General features: G+C 37.4%; 1 protein-coding gene across 22 annotated transcripts in view; it reads right to left on the bottom strand.

Annotated features, from left to right (window-relative positions):
- Positions 1-17,236, bottom strand: part of LOC121330646 (RNA binding protein fox-1 homolog 1-like) — an 879,666-nt gene that overhangs the window by 3,051 nt on the left and 859,379 nt on the right. For 14 of the 22 annotated variants that reach the window (XM_041277314.1, XM_041277303.1, XM_041277309.1 and 11 more), the window contains 2 exons: positions 16,435-16,499; positions 1-37 (listed from right to left, as the gene is read on the bottom strand). The exon at positions 1-37 is cut by the window's left edge and continues 39 nt beyond it. In XM_041277314.1, coding sequence (XP_041133248.1) covers positions 1-37; positions 16,435-16,499 — 102 coding nt within the window. Of the gene's footprint in view, positions 38-11,057; positions 11,111-15,807; positions 15,858-16,434; positions 16,500-17,236 lie in introns of all 22 variants that reach the window. The other 8 variants (XR_005951881.1, XM_041277313.1, XM_041277304.1 and 5 more) reach the window with 2 other exon arrangements.

Here is a 17,236-nt window from a genome sequence, read left to right as displayed (position 1 = left end):
GTGGTGGTAGGGGTCTGCAGCATAAACTCGTCCGTAACTGCAGGAAGAGCAAAAAAAACACCCAGTGAAAACCAAAACACACAATCTAAGAACTTAAACAACTACACAATTACAAACCATATCTAGTAGAGTGCAAATGCAAACTGTGGTTATTTTAGCTTATTGGTCAGCAAGTAGCAACCTGTCACCTCACCCTTAGATAGCAATTCTAAGCAGGCTGCAAAGTTGGCCTCTGCTATTATGCAACTGTCAGTCTAAGAATGGCCAAAAAAATAAAGGATTTCTGTGCAAGAAGGTAACACTTTAGAAAAAACAACAAAAAAAATCTTTAAATGTTGAAACTGTTAAGCTCTTAATGGCTCTCTGCCATGAAAGGAGCTTTGTAAATAAAATTAATTGTTTGTGTTTTCAATCTAATGATGTACGACAGGCATTATTATACCAAAGTTATGCAGTTACTATTATGCCATAATTGCAGTTCTGTTTTATAGTTATTGTTGCCTCAGTGTACAAAAGCATGCTCTATTTAAGATTACATCCAGCCTACTTGAACAAAACCCTTATTATTATTGTTACTTATATGTAATATCAATTGTCCAAGTACTGAATTACAAAATGTTAATAACAGAATGAGTTTTAATACAACAAATGTGTAAACCAGCTATACCACTTACTCTAAGCTTGAACAAAGGAATCTAAATGGGAAAATGAACTGTAATACGAACAGATCTCTTTCAACATGTGCAAGACAGCCCACAGCAGCACAAGTCCTCTCTTTCTGCACGACACTGGCTGTATATCGTCCTCTCTTTCTGTATCTGTTTCTAGTCTGACAAGTTTTTGCTCCAGAGCATTTTTACCAAATGGTGTGATGCATGTGGTCAGTAAAGCTGGTCTATGTTATTTGTCACACTGCTCATTTTCCAAAGGCATAATTACTGTTTTGCACTGGAGAAGACATTTTGAAAAAGCATAGACCCAGACTTTGTGGAAAACCAGCCTATCATAACCATAACCAAAAACTAGCCTATCATAACCAATCATCACCCACTGTAATTTGCCTTTCTGTGCACAGGTTTGATCCCTCAAACTAACAATCAGAGGAATGGCATCGAGTAGTGACATAAGTACATCATATATTGTACTTGCTAAGCATTGTGGTGGGAAGAAAGGGTGGGGTTCTAATTCACCAATGCAATCTATGTATTAATTACATTCATTTCAGGCACAAAAAACAACAGCTGGTGGAAATACAGAATGCCCTCAGATTTAATGTAAAAAAAAAAAAAAAAAGTATTGCCATGTTTACTATACATCTCTCTCATTATCCCTCCCCTTGTGAATCAATTATAGTATGATTATACTTTTAGCCCTGCTCATTGGACTATTAGTTAATGGCCACCTTTTCGTACACCTTAGACACACAGTGATATCTGCTAGGAAAGGAATTCAGGTGTCTTTGAATGTAGATTTATAATGTAACTTCAACCCTAATCTAGCACTGGTAATTTCTTTCCTCTTGAAACATTGAGTTTGCTTGATGTTTTCAATTGCAAATCTTTAAAAAATTCACTATTTCAGGGGGAGAAACATTACCGGTGCACACCCCTTTACTGGCCTCATTAAGGAAATGCCACTTTGCTCAGGCTTGCTCAGAGACTGCCTTCAAGGTAAAAAATTACGTCCTGCAAAGAACGTATCTTCCTTTGACATAATGGAACCAAGAGTAGACAGCGATTTCAAAGGTCAAGTGACAGGGAGACGCAATTCTGCTCCAGGTAAAAAAAAATAACAAAAGTCCTATCAGATAATGGCATCTTGTCATGCCTGTCTGAAAAAGTCTTGTTCAATAGGAACTATTTTTTTTTTACAGTGTGTAGAGAAATGGTATTTTAAACTAGATATCAAACGTTTCAGCTGACAGATGTGTATTCAGGTTTTTGTTTTGTCTTTTGGATAGGATCTGACATAGCACTATGATGTTTTACAGATGAATGTTTGATTGCTTAGGAAAGCCACTTAAATAAAAATAGAAATATGCATGAAGTAAGTTGGCCACTTTAAAAATACCATGTGTCTCTCTAAATGATTCTGCCACCACTGGGCATAAAGGACCCGTCCAGCTGAAACCTAGATGTAGGCTAACTGCTAACCAGTATTATGGGTCCCGTTCGCCTCAAGGAAGGGTTGAGACAAAATATTTTTTTTTCACAAGGATGCACAGCTCCTCTTGACGGGTAGTAGCACCTTTTGTTGTTTTGTTTATTTTTCACTGCAGAATTGCAAAACGTAATAATTTCCGTGAATATTAATTGTTATGGGTCGATTGCTTAAGATCAACTATTGCTGAGCTGCAATAATAACACATCTGTTCTCAGTTAGACAGGACTACAAGGATTTAGCCAGAACAGCCTGTAAAAGTACAGTATACTGTCAAATATTACTGATCAAAATGGAGCCTGCCATTCAACATATCTCAAAGTGTTCTGATAAATAATCTTCTCCTGGTGAGCCTGGATAGCCTCCAACTTCTTGAGAAGGCAGTGTGATACTAACGTATTGTTCCATTCTTTCCCTGCCAGAAACAGTAAACAGAGTATGTCGCCTCTGATTACTTACATCATCGTGCAGTTAGCTACTTATTAATGTCCAGGGATGCAAATGAATATATTCGTTTGAAAACTAATACGTTAACTAGGAATACCAATGTAAGACCTCAACTGGCTTCTTATATTTCATAATTCACTGACTCCTACATTTTTTACTCCTTGCTCTGTAGTTTAGGACAGCAAACTAACAGACCTCTCTGCCAGCGTCAGGATATAAATGATGATTTTAAACTGCTGGAAGGAACTTGCTTTTAAAGCCATGGTCCAACAGGCACATATCCCCACAACAATCTCGGCTAACATGGATTATGCTTCGTTCTCTAGCCTAATCAAAAGGGTTTCAGACCGTACGTTCTCTGTTTACAAATCATGAACCCACCCCCCAGCTGTACTTAATCTTGTCATGCTGTCACATTTGAACAGCCATGTGAAATGACCTAAAACTGCTAGCACACAAGGTAGGCAAGCTGTCAAAGTGATAATGGCAAACACAGTGGGCTGAAAAGACTGCTACTGTATTCTCTGGCTAAGAAAGAAGGTGAAAATCAAGGGATTCTACCAGGGAAGATATGTGGCTTATCCCACATGTGTACAGATCTTACTAAACCTATCCTGTGGTTTGATTATTATTATTTTTTCAATCATCAGCAGAAGCTAAATCTTTTTGACTTGACTCTTGATGATGATGAGATGCTGACAGAATTTCCCTGCATGGATTCCTTTGTTTATTAAGAGGTAGCAATTTATATTCAATTTCACTCGCTGGGACTGGAGATCACTGACACAATTGAATCTGTGGTTTACTATTACAACTCATGTGACGAACTTGTTTAGTAATATACTTTAATATTTAACAAAAAATAGAACACATTTTAAGTGCATGTGCTACTTTCTTTCTTAGAAATGGAGGCCATGTAAAGAAATAGCAAGGGAACAACCAAGCACCATCTTAAATGCCTTTTTAATATTGACCAAAAACTGTCAGAACAGCACATCAGTGTGATTAAATGTACTGATCATTTCACAATGCTAAACACAGCTGAAAGGCATTTGATTGAGAATGTTGACTGTCGCCCTGGTTGTTGCTCATAAGGCCTCGCTAGCAAAATTCAAATTCAAAGTCTCTCCCTGGAAGACAGCGTGCCTTTAAACTTCTTTAAACCCCTGGCTATAAAACAAGAACAAATTGCCCTTCACTGATATGTGCCTCGAGGTAGGGTTTTTTTTTTTTGATCTGCTGACAATTAAATTGTCACCACAACTGAAGATGCACCAATTAGATTCCAATTCCAGCACCTTCAGTAATACTAAAAACCCAATTGAAGAAAATGTATTGCAGACAACGATACTAATGTTCACAACTGTGTGCACTTTTGTGTATGTCTTGTCAGCCAAACCTGCAGTTTCAACTGTAGTCCTCCTGTTGCCTCAGCATGTGAGACATACACTGACATTGTCAGTGCTTAATTTATAATATGTTCCCAATCCTATTGTGACAGAGTTACACACCGTAACACAATTCCCCCAAAAAGAAAATGTAGTTTATTTTTGGACACTAACTTTCAACTGTTATCCAATTATTATTTTTTTTAATTAAGATGTGACGTTAAAATATGGGTAATATGCCTAACATACACTTCACTATCACTAAAATGAGCTTGGTTAAAATTAAACAAGCTCAGATGACTTGGCTTGGAATCGCTCATTCTACTGATATAAAAAATTGGATGACGCTAAATTTTGTACACCTAAATTGTAATGAGACTGAGATTATGCTGTAAATCTGTCAGTTGAAGGTACCGTGTTTGAGTTCAGATCTAAAAGTTTGGGTGTGATTTTTGATCCCTGTTAACCTTTGAATTGCATGTGTTGAATAATGTCAAGGTTTCGTTTTTTAACCTCTATATAGCTAGGCTTCGAACTATGCTCTCTGCATCTGTAGCTGAAGAATTGTTTCATGTGTTTGTTTTCTCTATTGTAACGCCCTGCTTCTGGTGTCTCTAATAGCATTCTCAACAAATTGCAATATGTTCATAATTCTGCGGCTAGAATTGTGTCTAGGTTACGCTCGAGGGATCACATTACACCTGTGTTGGAGGCCTTGCATTGGCTGCATGTTAGGTTTCGAGTGAATTTTAAAATTCTTCCCCTAACATACAAGGCTCTCCATGGACTGTCTCTGCTTTATTTGTCAGATCTTTGAACCTTTTACACACCCACTTGCAACCTCCGCTCCACTGATCTTAGACTGTTGTGTGTCCCTTCTGCTCTCCTGCTCTCTATGGGCGACAGGGCCTTCTGTTGCTATGCCCCAAAACTGTGGAACGCTATTCTATGAGATCAGGCATTCAGCAACTTTGAGTGTTTTTAAATCTAGCTTAAACACTTACTTTTTTAGAAAGGCATTTTTATGATTCCTTTTCCTTGTTTCTGTTTTTGTTTCTATGTGTTATTGTTTTTGTTGAATTTATCTTTGTTCTGTGAAGCGCTCTGAGACGATTGATTTTAAGGGCGCTTGTGGCAGGGCGATTGCCCTGCACAGTGGTAAATTAGTGTTGGTGTGATTTATGTGGGAATGGGTTTATTGTGTATCGTTTTAGAGTTGATTAGTTTATTGTATGTTTTTGTTAATTGTTAATATTGATTTAATTTTTATCTGCGATGGGGCTCCGCTGGGGACGATAACCCGTCTGTGTGGAGCAGCAGCTGAAAGCAATCAGCTGTTCCAGCAGGCGGGTGGGCGTGAACGGAGCGTCAGTATAAAACCAAGGCGATCGCTGTGATCGGGGCTGCTGCAAGGCCTGCCATTTTCACGGCACCTTTTGAGTTATAGTTTGGGGTATTGTGTTTTATTTTGCACTTTTTGTACAGTTTGCTGTATTTGTCCTCTGTGCGTTACCATCGCTGGTAATGTCACAAGACCGCCTTTATTTTACTTTCGTTTTCTGTTTTTGTTAATAAATCCTGCGCGCCTGTGCCGGCGTTTCAACACCACCTCTGTCTCTCTGTATGCTTGAACAGCGGCTACCCACACGCGTGACCCGAGGAAGACCCTGTCGCAGCGCTATATAAAATAAAGATTATTATTATTATTATTATTATTATTATTATTATTATTATTATTATTATTATTATTATTATTATTACTGTCACCAGAGGGGAATAGATCACTTGAATAATGTCAAGCAGATCCTGTGGTCACCAAGTCAGTTAGATGAACATTTTGCTTAATGTTTTCATCAGTGTTAGGGCAGCAGTTTTTGTTGCAGTTTTGGTATACGGAATGTGTTTCCATTCTATTCTTAGCCTTGATCCACGAAGTATGACCTGTTATACACCAGAAATCAAATTAATATTCAGTACTTTATTAGCTAAAATAAATCATGCATAATTAAGGGTAAAACTGCTTTCCTTATTGCTACACATTAAGCTTTGTTATGTAATGTTTAATCTTCTGTACACAGAACCCTACATTATGCATTTTTTAATGTATGAGTGACGGGGAGGAACATGGTCCCAGTAGGTCATGTGATAAAAACCTGGGTTATCTGCACGTCTTGGCTTGATAGGGATTGCCATGGGTTTTGGATGAGATAAGAGCCAATCAGAACTTGGAACACTGCATGTCAATGATGTAATTTCCATATTTACTCACTCGCTGTGATTAAGTAGTTAATCCACAGCAGATTAGGTAGAGGACTGCTAGTCATTGTGCTGCCAGGCGTTTTCTTTTTCTTTTTTTTCTATTTGACTGCCCGTCCTAATCTTCTTTATTTGACCTTTTGTTATCTCTGTTTACAAGGCCAGCTTTAATTAGTTTGCATTAAGTCTATACAGAGATCAAACTATGAATTTGTAAACACTGCTTTCACAAAGCTCGAACAGGTGACTTCAAGGTTACACATGGTGGAACATCTAACAAACATTGTTTTAAAATGCATTTGATTAAAGACAAATACTTGGGCAATACACATACAAACCAAGTCAGTATCTTGGAGCTACCAAATATGTATATATACAAAATCTAGTTTAGGACAGTGGGGGGCATTGGCACTTGTATGTGAAACTGGGCTATAACAGCTACAGTATAGAAGATGGTATTAGTCCTAACACTAGTTTCAGATGCAATTTAAAATTAGAAGGAGTGCGTAATTGTCCAACTAAATATATGTATCATTAACTGATCAGAATCAAGATCAATGCTGAAGGAAGTGTAGGAAGATTAAAGGATCATCTGGTTCTCATAGAATAATGGGAGTAAAGGTGTTTTTTTAGTTACTTCATCAGTATGCGGACATGGCAAGAAAAAATATTCGCTGTAGATAATGGGAACTTGGCAGGGAGCAACAGCAAGAGATGGTATGGTTAATGCTTTGCATCAGTGTGTTTGTCATTAAATAACTTTCATACCAGACTGGTACTGCAAATCATCTTTTCTGTTTAGCGTAAATAGCTGTCAATTCCTGTTCACCTCTGATGTGACCTCATGCATTCTGGTTGTGTGTATTCCTTTGAAATGGGCATTGAAATGGGTCAAGGGATGCCACCCCAAGGATACACTGCAGAAATAAATACTTGTAGTGGCTAAATTGAGCAACTATAGATAGTGCTATGACAGTGTCCTATAGGACACAAGGTTCCAACTGTACCACCACATCCCTCTAGTAGTATGTGGCCTTTTCTTTCAGCACATTCTTTTTTATACCGCCACATGCATGAGCCGGTCAAGGGGGATTTTGAATCACACTGCATATAGACCAACCCCCCCCCCCCCCCCTTTCTCTGTCTAAGCCAGCCTCAAAAACACATTAAACTTTGACATCAATTCCAAATAACCTGCTCACCTTGTGGGATAAATCTGATTGATTTAATTTACCATTTTAGTGGTCCAGCTAAAACTTATATGCCGTGGAGCCCTAAGTATTTAAGTGAAAAATGACAATAGTTTCTAAAAGTAAGACTGGCTGTTCTTTTAAATAACTGTTTCAGAAGCAATCGATTGTACTATCTAGTGTTAATGTACTCTCCCATTAAAAGTTACACTTTCAAAGCAATACAGTTTGACTCTTATATATCACAGATACTCACAAATTCTATACAATGAACAATAACTAACTGGTGATGCAATTGGCAGCCTAATTTGCACACATTTGTTTTTTTTTAACAGATCCAATAACTAAAAGCACTGTTGTGCATAATGGTTACACAAATAGGCATAACTTACATTCAAATTAGAACACTAGAAATTAGAAAAAAAAGAAATACATTGTACTAATAATGAAAAAATACTACATTAACAAAAGTCATTTCTATCACAAATATGGTTGTTCATTACTATTAACAAATGTCCAAAGCAAAGCAAAACATTTTAATTAATCTCATAAATCCTGACCTTCAGCTTCTTTTTTTATATAATATTGCCCTATAATCCGAACACAACATACTTTGAAACAAAAGAAGGAAAATCGGTAGATGTAATATTGGCATTCTTTTGAAATGATTACGCATAACATAAAAGGTATATGCTGTGTTTTTGTCACTTTTTAGTGCAAAAAAAATGCAGAGACTCACCATGAAGCAACTCAACTCATTTTACACCTGGTATATCCAACGTGAATATAGAGGCTTAACTGTGTATCCTAGCAACGTACTGACGTTGTTTATTTACAGTCATAGCACTAAAAGAAGCACACATTTTAATGCAAAACGGCAACAGGAGACTTCAAACTGGGTTCTAATATGATGGGTCGATCCACCATTATGTAATCAAAGCTCTGAAAATTTAAGGACAGATGATCAATAATCGATGCATTGATTAATTGTTGCACCTCTAACAATAACACATTATTGGTGATGATCATTTAGTTAATCTTGTAAAACTTTTTTTTTTTTTCTGAGCCAGCTGTTTTAGAAATCTAATTTTAAACAAAGCAACACACATGGTAAACACCGAAAAACAAATGGGGAAAAGGGGGCAGTAATGTTCTTGAAAAAAATGGAAATGTTTTATTGGTCATTACATTGAAAGTGGTGAACAATGGGATCCCATGGTTTACACATGGTGTCCTTTACTGGTCTTCATGGCATTGTAGAGGGGCTTTCACTAAAATCGGATATCAGGGTTTCGTTTCCTGAACACGTAAAGGTTTAAAACTGAATTTGGAAATGTCAGAACTACAAAATGCTGTCTTATGATTCTGAGGGGTAGATGTACTAAGATGGGCCAGTCGCAGCGCAAACATACTGCAATTTGCATTTTCGTCACGACAATAAGCAAAGTATAAATTTTGCCAAAGTACTAAGAGAAAATATGTTAATAAAGAGAGCTGCAATATCATTTAAATATTTGTTGCCTCATCTTACCGAGACATCTAGCACTGCAAGAGCCATTGTTTTTCGAATAAACAATGAAAGGCAATTTAATCCCATCAGATGCTATAGTGGAGAACTCATCTTCACCACCAAATAAAAACCAGACATGGTTCTCTGACATAAGGAGGTGTCGGGTTTAAAAAAATTACAATAAAATCGCACACACATGCATTTATACTGCTCAGTGTATGGTACAGTAGTAGTACAATTTGAATACCTACCACACTTTCTTTTTACTTTAGCCTGTAGGCTACTGGTAACACATGATTACAATGATTTTGGCGATTTATTATTATTATTTTTAACTTGGCCTATTTAGTAGCCTAGACAATTAGCAAATAATAGATCACGGTGCCGCACTGACAAGTTATGATACTTACTGGAGAACAGTAAATTATTGTTAATACGAATTATAAGGGACCAGCAACACATTTTGTACTACATCACTAAGCGGCACATGTGTCAGTCTATCTGGGGAAAACCAGAAATGTCATAGAAAATAGTTTTCAAGCCTTTACGTACACCCTGTGGTATTTGGGTGTTCGTCACTGGCAATGGACGAGAAAAGGAAATGCCAGCGAATCGCACCTCATTTTTGCAAATGTATGCAGGAGTGCCCATAACTCTATATTCATCTGAGGCTGAACAGTAAAGAAAAACTTCTGGCGCAAAGCATTCCCTAAAAAGTCGCTAATTCAGCATGGCGCTTGTTTAGTACATTTCACCCTAGACTTCCGACTCATTAACAACTGGTTTGCAACTATTGCAAAAGCTGCAACACTTTAGTACATTTACCCCTGAGTGTTGTATTAAGTACTGTAACCACATAACATAATTTAAATGAGTCTAGTCCTGAAACTATGATGCTCGCTATACATATACAGCAACATAAGACATAGCCTGTTTGACAGGAGGTTTGTGAATTTGAGTGCTGCACAAGTGTCTTTGTACTTTCTCACATCTACGCATATACAAGTCTTCAAATTGTTTTACCTTTACTTTTTCTTAGTTTTTGACATTGCTCCACTGGCTATGGGCATGTTGTTCGAGTTGTTTTAAGGTACAAAAGCAATTGATCCAAGCGGTAAGATTTAAGATGCTTCCAAACCTAGTGTTACATCAGTTTTGTATTTTGAAAAATGTGCTTGGTGAACTAATCATTTTTATGAACTATTATAGGCTGGGGTCATGATCTTTCATTTTTGTAGCTTTAGTGAGACGTCAGAATGGGTATATTAAATAAACAAGTTTATAATTTATTTATGCTGTATGGCACTATTCAGTCACTATATTCAAACTTGGGGCTTTGACAAAAGTGGTCTCAATGGTCTGAAGTAGGTCTGTACTGTACCTTACCTATTGGTTTTTGGCCAAAAAGTTCCTTTTATTTTGGTTTAGTGGTTATGTTTTTCATTTTAAATACAAGCTGTGAAACACTGCTTCTTGGAAGCAGGTAAAGAATCAGGGTTTAGAAGCAATTGTTAAAACTGCAGCCCAGTTTGCACATTTATCTTGGATCTACAAAATCTAATAGAGAATGGATGAACAGATGTTTTCCTCAACTGACATTAAAACAATTGCACTGAAACCTTGGTCTAGGGCACTCGAGGGAGGTATTCCCATGCTTATCTCTAATGGTAAATGTACTGTGGTAGACAACAAGCACTACCAGTGAGTCACTTAAATGAATGCAAGTGCTGCACTCGGAAGCACATCTTGAATCTCGTCAAGTATTCTCCGAATAGTTCAAACAACTCTGAGAACGTAATTGAGATATTTTTTATAAAGTGAAGGCCAGATAACTCTTCTAAAAATGGGGCCCTAGCCACTCACAACTTCCAGGTGGAAGAAAATAATGGATGTGTTAAATAATGCACTACATAGCGGATCTTAATTCTCACCATGCATTCTCCAAACAGCTCTACTTTGAGAACATAATTAAAATAAAATTTTCAGGGCCAGAGCTAAGCAACTCCGCTGTCTGGGAGCTTTAGCAGACAAAACTAACTAAAATAAAAGGATATGTAGGCTACCTCGTGGAGGCATCAGGAAAGTATCAGTGATTTGTTTTTTTACCTGAAGAGGTGTTACAAGAAATTTCATCTGCTGCAAGGAAGACGAATTGATTTCTGCAAGAGAAGATAAAATTCACAATACCGCTTGCTGACTGGGCAATGTGCTGTCTGCCCTCTGAGTGGATGTCTGAAGATGGGGATAGGGAAGGGTGGTATCGGTTTTATGGATATAACTCACGAGCAAAGGCACTCAATAGACACAGCAACCTCGCACGACAGGATATATGGTGTAAAAAAACATGCTAGGTTTTGTTGTATGGAGGAGAGAATGATAAAAAGAAAAGTTTATTTATGTTGAAGCTCCTAGTTTCCTTTGTGTTTTCTGATTTTGTATAGTATGTGTTTAATTTGAAAAGTATTCTGAAAATTTAGAATTCTACATTTACTGTCCACTGTACAGAACACAAAACTATTTATTGCAAACATGCATTTTACAGCGCAAACTAATACAACAAAAATAAATGAAAAATGTGTGCACATCAATTCATGCATCATAAGGAGTGCATGCTTGGAGAGCAAGTCTTAGGGATCCACTAATTTAGTGCAGATCTCTTACAGATTGCACACTATTAAAAAATCGACTTAGGGGCTCCACTTAACATTCCCTGTTGTCTAATACGCATAACAGCATATAAATTTAGGGTATGAAGCATGCTGTATATGTAATGCACACAACTTTTATAAGCAATACAACAATATCATTTGATTAACTATTAAGGATGTTTCAGCTATATAACATAGAACAATACTTTGAAATTGTGATTAATCTCTAATATTGAAAATAATAATCTTTTTTTTTTTTTTTAATCAGCTGTAACGATTAGCTGTGCACTAGGCATAGCTTCATCAAATTGTTGTTGATTAACTTTATTCAGCTGAGATGGGAAGCACACACTGTTACTGTATACTACAGATTATATATACAGGTGAATAAAGTTAACCAACATGCATTAGTCTGAAGAGTCTACGGCCTGCGCACAACAAATGATTGCAGATGTAGCCCTCAGACCTGTTCAATCAAACAGCATGCCCTGTCTTGGAATGCTCCCGGGGCTGGATGTGCCTTAATGTAAATTGAAAAATGGGGGTTCTGTCTTAATGAACACTTTAGAATGCTTGTGAAACCCTGTTTGGAACCCAACCTGGGCTTCTTAATCTTAATCATGCACAACAGATTGGGGGGCTGGGCCTATCAACTTCCTGGATGGTGAGGTGGGAGGGAAAAATGGAAAATGAACGCAGATCCCTCTCTGTCAACTGTGCTGCTGGGAGAGCAGGATTGTATTTGGAGAGTGGGGGTGTAGGGTGTGGGGTGTTTGAAGCAAGGCATTAGCCACTGGGGCACCCATGGCCACCTCATCCCTATTTCAGTAGAGTGTGTAGTGAAACATCGTAGGTGACGGCTTTCCACAACATTCTCACTGCTTTCATTTACTGTGTTTTTTGTTTAATAAAGTAATAAACTGCTGCAGGTGTCGTGCATGAGGCAGCGTTAGTACTGTAAGCAGTGAAAAAGCTGAAAGAAATGTTCCGTCATGATAAAGGCTTTGTAGCACAAAGCCTGGCACACTCAATTTACCATTTTTACAGCTAAATACACACACATTACCATTGAAAACATGCAGTGGAATCCGGAACAAAATATTGTGTGTAGTCAGAGCTACACTTTTACAACAATTGCAAGGCTTTTGATCCTATTCTGAGTAAGCTATAAACAGCATTTGTTTCAAAGAAAGACCATTTTTTAAAGAGGAAATCTAAATATAATTTTCTATTTATTTATCCTCAGGTTCCGACAAGCTAACCCTCATAACAGTTATGATTGGACTGCCAGAAAAAAAAAAAAAACAGAAGCTCAACTATTCATCACTGCCATCCTTATGACATGCTGTTTATATGCAGTGATCATTTAATGGGGTTTAGGTCTTTGCCACTAGCCAGTTAAGAGTAAATATTCATCTACTTAATTGAACCCTAGAAGTTACTCTAGAGGTTCAAGAAAGTAATGCACTGAACGCGTACTTAGGAAACATCCGTACCTCTCTTATTGTTTGTCTCTAACTCAGATCTCCAGCCTGACTTGTTTCTGACCTTTTTAAAAAAAAAAGGCTTATGAAAATCAGGCTGTCATGTACATGAATATAATGCTTTAAAACAGAATGCTAAAGCTGACCGAAATCGACTGAATACTGCATTTGCTGCTGTCAAGTAAAAAACTACTTGACAGAAGCAGGTTCAAATGTCTTTTCTTAAAAAGCATTTTTGAAACACAGTTGGATCTGTGTAGTAAAACAGACATACTGTAGATCTTACCATGCCACAATACATGCATGTTATGCTAAGCAGTTTTGATTTACTGACCTACAACTTAATAACTCTTTGGAATAATGGAATATATAATTAATTAATACAACTTCATGGTTTCTGGTTTCAAACAACTTCATTAAATGTTTATGACAATGGTTATTGCTTCAAAACTAAAAGTAAATACTCCTACATGCCAAAGCCTACCTAATGTTTGCTAGAAACATACATCCCCTACCATGGTTGTAAATATAACTTATAGCTGTCTATATCAATACAAAATAAATCACTGTGACCCCACATTCAGTGTATGTTTAAATGAAAGTGTGACATTCATACATCCAGACAGACACACATGTTCCTATATATAAATCCCCAGATTCTGAGACTCTCAATAACTTGTGTTTTATCACATTTGACAATTGATTTTCAGTAATACTAAAAAAAAATGTGCGAATTTACTAAATACATTACAGCTAAAGAACAGTGGAAATAGCTGCACCTTCAGAAGAATAGCATCTATCTGGAGTATACTATGAAAAATTACATATTGTAATCCCTCCACCAAAACATTGTGCTGTTAAAGCACACACATCTACTTTATTTCTGCAGGACCAAATAACAAACCCCTTGCATCTCTTCTTTAGGGTACTTTATCCTTACTGACATTTGGAGCAGAGAGTGGGCAAAATGAAATATGGGAGCACTTAGTTACACAGGGATATTCTATCCTCAAACAATGTCGATGATGCAGGCTGTGAGTCAGGTTTTAGCAAATGGAAACTTTGATCCTGCTGGGTTTTGAAAACGTGTTTGGAAAATATGCTTATTGCTGCCTATCCAATCCTCCTTGTTATTCAGCAACTGGTACTTGAATGGCTACCCAAAAAGTTACTGATTAAAATACTGATTACGAATCGAGACCCCATAGTGGAAAATGATACCTGATATAAATATAGCCCCACCACATCAAAACTGAGAAGAATTTAGTTCTTATGACAACTAAAACGTAAACGGCAATTGTCCAATTGTGCATCTGTCTTCACTCTCAAGGACGTTAAAGAAGTTACTTACCTGTTCTCTAACACTTGGACATGTTGACAACCAACCCTAAAGACAGAGCTCTATCTCAACACACAACGCTCAATGAGAAGATTGCTATCCCATGTAACCAAGTGCTTCCAAATGATTACTCTTGTGGCTAATACTGCAGCTGCCCCTTGTTTTGTGTGCTCTGAGGTTCCATTCTTTGACTGCTCTGTCTGACTGGCTGGCTACATTATGGGTCATCAGTTAAAAATAATATCAAACACACTACAATAAGTAGGCCCACTAAAGAAGTTTCTGCTTATTCCACCCTCAAGATCCCTTTTCACTAAACTACACTGCTAGGGTGCAGTTAGCAGGTTGCCAATGCTGAGTTTCCTATGGGATAGCCAGGAATAATCAGAAACTAAAAATCACTTAAACAAAAATCATAACTACAAGGGTTGACTAACACCGCCATAATTCCTCAAAAACTTGCATGCGAGATGTAACATGCAAGATTACAGCCAATGAAATCGAAGGATTTAATACGGTCTTGCATGCAAATAAATAAATAAATAAATAAAAAACAAGCCAGTATTCAGGTTTTCTCATCTTGCATACAGAATGGTAGCAGCTTCCTTATTATATTCCATGCTAGAGGAGAACCAATCAGCAATCAGACTTCTGGCCTTGCATGCAACACGGGAGCCAATGAACAGGCTTTCTATTCTTACATGCAGCACTGGAACCAATCATCATCTGCCTTTCTGAGCTCAGAGTCAACATGACAACCAATCAACAGGCTTCCTGTCATGCATGATATCACGCTTTCCTTGCAAGTCTGCCATATTTGCCATAATATTTTTTACAGTACAGCATTTTACACAGTACCTTCTGACAGATAAAATACCGAGAAGTGATGAATCGCTGATTATTTCTATAATTCAATTAACAATGACTTTATTATGATAAAGTTCAGATTCAAAAGTTAGAGCACAAAGTGAAACAAAGAACACTTACAGCCCTATTTTGTTGCTCTGTGAAATACCCCTTCCCCCTTCGTAGTGTTTTAAAATGTAAATGCAAGGGTAAAGCAAACTAAAATGATACAACACAAATAAATCAGTACCATCAAGCAGACAACAAGCTTACAGAAAAAAAAAACAACAACGACTTTTGCACTGGGACAGAGGCAAACCCAAGAGATGGTTTGTGGCTGGTTATTGGAACTGACACTTTCACTTCTAGTGCAGCCTGTACTGTATCTGTTAGAAAGCAAGATAGGAAGCCTGCTAGTTTGCTGTACATTTAGAAACTCCTGAGATTGGCTGGTTCATTATCTTCCATGCAAGATTGTATCAAATCCTGAGATTTCATTGGCTGCAAACTTTCCTGCATGCAAGGCTTGTCTGACTTACAGCAGTGCTGGTCCCTCATACACAAGTGTATATGCGTGTTCGAACCACTCCTCCAGTGATGACATTGACACCATTTAAACAACACAAAAACGATTACAAGTTCAACTTAAAAGGCTGACCATATATATATATATATATATATATATCCCTAATCTCATTTGTCATTGCAGTGAAATGTCAATGGAACTCTCACAAAGCTATTCGGAGTGTTCCTGTTACCACCATTCCCCACCCCTCCACCCCCCCCCCCACCCCACGTTTCTGTATGCAGCATGATGCATTTTGTTTCTTTCTGACAGATTAACCCTTAAAGTTTTTGTAACATCTCAGTGTTGGTGTATTAGCCAGTTACAGCTGTTATAGCATCTTGGTTGCATTCAATTAAAACATTAGCGGCCCTTTAGAAACTGGAAATGGACTTATAAAACCAGCCAGACCTTCTGTGTTAGGCTAGCTGAAGACAGAACAGTAATGGCCAGGGTCAAATAAGCATACACATAATGGAAATGGGTACTGTTAACAACTGTAATAACATTACGATGTGAGTAAACAATATTTAACCAATGAAGTGTAGTGTTCTCCTCCCTCATTGTGTTGTAAGGTGTGCCATGTAAAACAGGCCCTTACCTGTCACTGTAGGCAGCTGCTGTTGCAGTGGCAGGCTGAGCATACCGGTAGGCAGTGTAACCACCCTGAAAAAAGAAACACACACAGTTGCTTCTAATGAGAGGGTATTTTTACAGTACGGTATGTTATTATTATTATCAACATTATTATTTTTTAGTTTTCAGCATTTCTGTGCATGTGAATCTAGCTGACATGAGAATGCATTATCATCCAGCTTCTACATGCAGTGTCTTCCTAGCATATTTACTATGTTCATGTACTGCAGAGCGCAAAGGTGTATTTATGGATGGGTATATATGTGCCTGTGTGTATTATTATGATTTTATTGTTAATTAGTCATTTAGCAAGTCCAAAGTGACTTACAGAGACTAGGGGGTAAACTATGCTTCAACAACTGCTGCTACAGAGTCACTTATAATATGACCCCGGTTTTACATCTCATCCAAAGAATAAACAAAATCACAATTAATAAAGCGTCTTTCATGTCAAAGACACCTTGGATGAATTAAAAAAATATATATGCAATTGTGAAAGATGTGAGATAAAAGCTGGGTTTATATAAATCTGCCAATATTATATGTATCTGAATACAGTTGTAACATTAACAATGTATGATGGGCAAGGAAGTGGGGGAGGGGGGGGGGGGTGGCATCAAACCACAGAAATGTTGAAAACAAGAAATATAGTCAGTCTTTGTCAGATTGCACTGGTGCATTTGTTTGAGATGTTAACAAAATGTGTGATTAATTATGTAAAACAGCCATTATGGAAGAAATTGGACTTTCTTAAAATGCTAATTGTA

The sequence above is a fragment of the Polyodon spathula genome, chromosome 18, assembly GCF_017654505.1.
Source record: "Polyodon spathula isolate WHYD16114869_AA chromosome 18, ASM1765450v1, whole genome shotgun sequence".
Taxonomy (NCBI): domain Eukaryota; kingdom Metazoa; phylum Chordata; class Actinopteri; order Acipenseriformes; family Polyodontidae; genus Polyodon; species Polyodon spathula.
The sequence above is the reverse complement of the archived record's forward strand: the minus strand, read 5'-3'. Positions and strand labels throughout refer to the sequence as shown.